At 59.4% G+C, this 6,268-nt stretch overlaps 1 protein-coding gene across 1 annotated transcript; it reads left to right on the plus strand.

The window, feature by feature from the left end:
* The first annotated feature begins 219 nt into the window (after positions 1–219).
* On the plus strand, positions 220–5,048 carry LOC123368727. Its single transcript, XM_045013785.1, has 7 exons — positions 220–388; positions 767–871; positions 1,221–1,356; positions 2,131–2,225; positions 2,709–2,861; positions 3,680–3,821; positions 4,761–5,048. Exons 1-7 carry the CDS (start codon positions 362–364, stop codon positions 4,973–4,975), a joined length of 873 nt encoding a protein of 290 aa, XP_044869720.1. The 5' UTR covers positions 220–361; the 3' UTR covers positions 4,976–5,048.
* Positions 5,049–6,268: the final 1,220 nt, after the last annotated feature.

Below are 6,268 nucleotides of genomic sequence, written 5' to 3' on the forward strand. Positions count from 1 at the left end.
GGTACCTGTCATGTTCCATCCTGTTTACCGGAACGTAATGTATGTTGCTGTTTTCCAATTTATTTGAATTCTGAGAGCATGACCTTGTGTCTGTGAAACTTCACAGCTGGATTGACGAGGCAGCAGGCATCCGGCCATGAACTCTTGCTAAGTGTCCCTGGAGTGATGTGAATGGGAGAGGCCAGGATGTGCCTTTTGAGTCTTGCCAGGGCTCCTGGAGAATCCTCCTAATTGTCCACTGATTGGTGTAGCCCCATGTCCCATGACTGACGGGTGATCCCTCTTCTTGCAGGCTCTGCACAACCGCTATTCGCGGAGCCTGGACACCATCCTCAGGGGCCGCCTAACAGAGACCCCCACCATGGAGAAGCTGCAGCACCTCCTGGAGGTGAGTAGAATGGATGGTCTGGGGTGGAATTGCCCCTGAACCCTGTGGGAGGGCAGCAAAGGAGAGACTAGAAGAGCCACGTTTCCATTGTGTCCTCCCAGCTTGGACCCAGCCGGCCACATGTTCCCAGAGCTGCCAGTGCAGGGGGAAGGAGCTGGGACTGTCAGCCAGAGCTCTGCACGGTTGCATTAAGCACTAACAGTGAGCACCAGGCCTGGCTGGGGCCTGAGAGATTGAACCCCCTTTTCAAGCTCTGCGACCAGGGCTTGGCTACTCCACCCTGAGCACAAAGTCTCAGCCCCTTGGGGAGGGGGAGAGGCTGGTTTGTAGAGGATGTACGCCTGCCCGATGACCCTCCCCTGCCTCCTTCTCCCGCAGCACATCCATCGCTCTCTCCTTTCAAACAACACCCAGGAGAGAGCCAGGGGCGTCCAGACCAGCGCGGCCCTGCTCCAGTTTGCCACCTCCCTGCCTGGATTTGACGTAAGTGACCTCTGACCCCAGCATCCTGCAGAGTCAAGTTCCTCATCCCCTGGCTAATTGGTCCCCCCGGGTCCGTAAGGGACTGCGTTCCATAGGCCGCTCGGTGGCAGGGTCGTGCCTGGCCTCAGGGCCCTTGTTATTCTGGAGCCGTGAGTCAGCGAGTGCTCAGCGAGGGCCCTTGCCCTGCTCCCTTTGCTCCGAGCTCCTTTGGGGGCAGAGAGGAAGAGGGCTGTCGCTCCTCTCCCCCAGCGCCTCCTACAGAGGGGAGGGAGCAGAGCTCAGGTCCAGGGGCGCTGGGGAGCTGAAGGGAGAATGGTGATGGATTCCCCTCTCCTCCTCCTTCCACCAGACCTCCTCCACCTTCTCCAAGGCAGGTGAATTCGTGCTGCAGCTGGGTCTCTGGATATCCCACCCAGCCAGTGACATCAGTCGGCATGCCAAGGGTGGGATATACTGGCTGCACAAGCTCCTGCTCCAGAAGAGGGGTAAGAAACCCAGCTGGGCAATGGGACCCCAAGGAAACGAGCCTCTGGGAGACTAGCTCCAGCTGGCCATTGGGACGCCTCTAGAACTAAGGCCTCTCTGCTTAGACCCGCTGTAGCGGGAAAGAGGAACCCCAATAGAAACAAGGCCCCTCCCTTGAGACTCCCTCTGCTGGGCAGTGGGACCCTACAGAAAGAAGCCCCCTCCTCTGAGACCGACCCAGCTTAGATGGTGACTCTTTCTCTGCCCCTGTCTCTGAATTAGGGAGATGAGTGTGAAGGTGCCAGGGAAATTGGCTGCTTTATCTCATAGCCCGGCTCTGTCCCCCAGCCCAGGGAAATCAGCCCACCCCCGTACGGGGCAGCCAGCTCGTGAGCGGACAGGAATGGAGCTGTTGAGACACATGGAGGGAAAGAGCCCATCCTGAGGGCAGGGGCAGGAGCAGGCACCACAGGGAACGGACACAAAGCTTGTAGGGTGTCACTAGTCGGGTAGCCAGGGCCAGATTCTGACTTCAGTGGGTGTGGGAGGTTCTCAGTATTAGACACCCCCATGAACAGGCACCCACTCCCAGAGCACAATGACCATAAGGGTCACATGGTTACGGTGATGGCTGAAACAAATCCCCCTTCTGGTACTAACCCGCCTGGCATGGACCCTGCGATTCCATTGGGCCGTGGATGCCAGGAGGAGCCTGGCCAGTGTGCACCCAGAAGGAAACAGGCACTGAAAGCGGAAGGCCAAACCTCCCCAATGGGTGTGTCTTTCTCCCCCAGGGCTCAACACCAGAGAGGCCCCAGACCTGTGGTGCCGGGACGGGCTCCATGACCCCGAGCGCCTGGGGTATAGAAACCTGACCAGGGTGGGAGAGGTAAGGACTCTCCGCCGGTGCATTGCAGCAGCTCAGGTGTGGAGCTGTCTCCCCCTGCAGTGAGTGTGTCATGGACACAGGGCAAGAGCCTGCTCCTTATTTCCACAGAGTATGTGAGGCTCCTGGGAATGTCCGTGGGGTGAGGCATGGGAATGAACCAGATCTAAAAGACCCCGAACCTCTAGTGGGTGAGCTGCAGGAGCTATCGCTGCTGGGAGCAGCAGGGGTCCTGGGCTGTGTGTGTGAGCTGGGTTCCAGAGCGCGCAGACACATTCCCAGCATCTCATGGCACCTGCGGTGAATCCTGCTCCATAAGAGCTATTTGAGGCCTCAGTGCCTGCAGCCTCCTACTGACGGGGGTTCCTGGTCCATGGGACCCCAAAGGTTGGCTGCCCCAGGACTCTTCTCCACCTTGTGAGACACTCGAGGGATTTGGAGCCTGGTTCTGGGCTATTGCAAGGGCTCTGGTTCTTTTGGTTTTAGGTCTTTGGAGAAATATTCAGCGAAGAGCAGAAGAGCAGTTTCCTCCAGGTGGGCCTGCTGGCCATCCACCACCCCTTTCTCCGCGTCAGCCAGGCTGGCCTGGTGCTGACCTATTCCATCTTGGGGGAAGCCGGCCAGCTGCTAGAGGATGAGGTAACCAAAGAGGGGTCACCTGGGGAGAGACCCCCAGGGCCTTTCACCTCCAGGCCATTGAAAATAACTCCCATCCCATCCCCATGCACTGACCAGGGAGCAAGGAGAGGGTGACCCCAAGCAGGTGCCATTGGTCGGTGCCAGCTTGTCCCCTGAGCAGCTCAAAGCAGGGCAGACCCAGCTCCCCAGCAAGGCTATTTCCTAACAGGCGTCCCCACAGCACGACACGCTGCCATTGCTCATGCTAGGGGCTGCCAACTCCCCTAGCCACCTCTGTGAGCCTTTCATCCCCCTCCGGGCCTCAGGCCGGTTCCTAGAGCTCTGGTATCATGTTATCCCAGCCCCCACCTGCTCTGGGAGAACTGGAGGAGTCAGTCAGCAGAGGCTGCATAAGTGCCCCGTTCACCAGAGCCACTGCCCATGGCATCACGTTAAGGACATGGGGATCCCTTGGGGAAAGGTGTCCACTTCCTCTCACCCCCCGGCACTACTGCCCAAAGCCTCCAGGCCCCTCAGCTGGAGGGGGTGAGGGTGGCTGAGGGGACTCTGGGGAGCGGAGCTGAATCCCCAGCTGGGTTGGGAGGTAGAACAGCTCTCGGGGGGGAATCTGAGAGGAGTGGGGGAAGGAGTTCATTCCACAATGGTGGGAGAGGGGATGGAAGTCACTAGAGAAGAGAGAAGATTTCGTCTCGGGGGTTGGGTGGGGGAATCCATCCTTCAGACATGGGGAGGAAATGTTGCTGGCTCCCGGTGCCATTAATACCCTTCGTTCTCATGGGTGTCAGAGTCTTTGATTGATCCTTGTTCCCTTGCAACAGGAGGACATCACAGCCTACATAATGGTCCAGCTATTTAATATCAAGGTCTTGGGCAGGTGCCCGACGCCCTGCAGGGGCTGTGCTCCGTGGGGCAGCATTGAAGGCCCCCCGTCGCATGACCAGCTCAGACCCCCTGCCGCAGGTACTGCTCTGTCTCACTGTACCTGGGGGGAAGGGCTGGGGGGAGCGGCCATAGAGCCCCCCGCAGCACTGAGAGAAACCAAGGCCGAGCACCTCGCTCTGGACACCCTGCCCCACCCCGACTCCTGGGGCTGGGGCCAGGCCAGATACTGGTTGGGAAGAATCAGGCTGTGGGGCTGGCCCAGAAGTAAGAGCATCCGCAGAGCCAGGGGTTATGCTCAATAGCCATTGCAGTCTGGGAGGGGTGGCCTGACATGGAGCCCCTCCCCCGTCGTCACTGCTCAGACCTTCCCATGGCCCCTGTCACCCCTGATGCAGCGAATATCCGACCATCCCCCACCCGGGGCCCAATCCACCCACCTGGTATCTGAACCCTTCCCAGCCAGGAAGGAAACTCCCCCCGAACACCCTGGGGCAAGGGAGGATCCTCCCCGTCTGGCAGGTGGGAACTGAGACGCAGAGGAAGGGCTGTGGGCCTGGTCACACAATCCTGGGTGTAGATCTGGGAAGTGGACTGGGTCTCGGCCTAGAGCCTTTCCCCCAGGGGCACCTTCGCTTCTGCCCTTTATTCTCCCCTCCGGCTAGGGGGTCTGTGAGTGTGAAATGAACAGGGAGGGTGACGGGGTCCTGGCACACAGCCTGGATGGGAGCTCCCCTTGGCTTGGACCCCAGGCTCAGAGACATCTTTGTCATCCCGCTGTCCTTCTGTTATTGCTAGGAAAGGAGTCCCCTGATGAGGGGTCTCCAGGCCTCCAGTAAGTCATCCTCATTCCCGCCCGCATGTACCCCCTGCACTGCCCTGCCCTGCCCTCCGGTTTCTCGCTGTTGACTCTGGCTGGACTCTTGACTCCGGACTCTGGCTATGACTTTGGCGTGACCCTTCTTGGCTCCAGATTTGGGCTATGAACCCCGGCTCAGTATTCTCCTTGCCTTTCTCTAGCCTCGCTCCAGGCCCTCCACCCACCCGCTCCAGCCCTGCCTCCTCCTCCTCCTGATCTTCCCCAAGCCCTCCGATTTCGACCTTTGCGTGGATATGTACTTTGCCTCGTACTTCTGACCACCCGGCTTCGACCTCCGGCCTGGACATGGACACTGGCTCCGGTTCTGCCTGCACATACTCAACACCTGGCAGCAGTAGACAGGCCCCACCATTAATCAAACCCTAACCCCGCCCCATGACCCCTTAGTCCCTCCCACCTGTTACCGGAAGTCCTGCCCCATGGGGGTATTACTTCGTGGTCAAGGCGGCCACATGACTGGAAGCCAGGTGTGTCATGTGACCCCTCTAAGAACTCCTCCCACCACCCTCTACCAATCAGGATGGGTTTCCTCCCGGAAGGACCACCCCAAGAGGAGATTTGACCAATCAGGGCAAGCTCTGGGGTGGGAGGGTGACCCATCCCGACGTGTGTCTTGTGACCCCTCTAAGAACTTCTCTCACTGCCCTCAACCAATTAGGATCGGTTTTGTCCTGACAGGACCACCCCAAGAGGGGATCCTGACCAATCAGGGCGAGTTCTGGGGCAGGGTGACCCGTCCAGGAGTGGGCCGTATGACCCCACTAAGAACTCCTCCCAGGGCCCTCTGCCAATCAGAGTGCAGCACCATCACCTCATAAATCCCAGCCTGGATGGACGAGGCCATCTGTCACCAAGGACCCATGGTTTAGAAATTGTGGGAAGGCTGCGGAGCGGAAACCTGGAGTCCTTCACCACCCCCGTGAGAACTTCGGACTCTGTCTTCGCCCCGAGGGTCTTTGACCATCCGCGGAGAAAGCGCTACATCAGCGACAGTGCCGAGGAGGAGGAGGGCGTGACCGAGGGGAGCCCTTTGGCCCAGCCGTTGATGGATACACCGGAACCCGAACCCAAAACCCAACTGCTTGTGAGACACCCCGATGAGCATGGTGGCCTCTCTTTGTTCACCCCCTTAGAGGTGGAATGCGACTGCGGCTCGGGGGAGTCACCGGCGCACAAGGTGAACACATGTAAAGGAATGATTAAGTCAGGGGTGAAAGTAACTTCCAGGACTTACCGGTACTGCTGGAGTCCTGAGGGGGCGTGGCCTCAACCGGAAGGGGCGGGGGCTCTCAAGATTTAAAGATCCTGGAGCATCGGCTGTGGCTGGGAGCCCCAGGGCCTTTAAATCCCCCCCGCAGCTCTGGCAGCTGGGTTCGAGCGTAGATTTAAAGGGCCCGGGGCTCCCATGGCTGTGGGGAGCCTGAGCCTTACCCGGCTGGAGCCAGGATTTAAAGGGCCCGGAGCTCCTGCCGCTGCAAAGAGCTCTCAGCCCTTTAATTCCCTGCCCCAGCCTGGGTACTGGAGCTGCGTGGAGGGGAATTAAAGGGCTCTGGGATCTATGCAGCCACGGGGAGCGCTGAGTCCATTAAATCACGGCCCCAGCCCAGCTGCTGGAGCTGTGTGGGGAGGAGGGGGGAGATTTAATGGG

The sequence above is a fragment of the Mauremys mutica genome, chromosome 4, assembly GCF_020497125.1.
Source record: "Mauremys mutica isolate MM-2020 ecotype Southern chromosome 4, ASM2049712v1, whole genome shotgun sequence".
Taxonomy (NCBI): Eukaryota; Metazoa; Chordata; order Testudines; family Geoemydidae; genus Mauremys; species Mauremys mutica.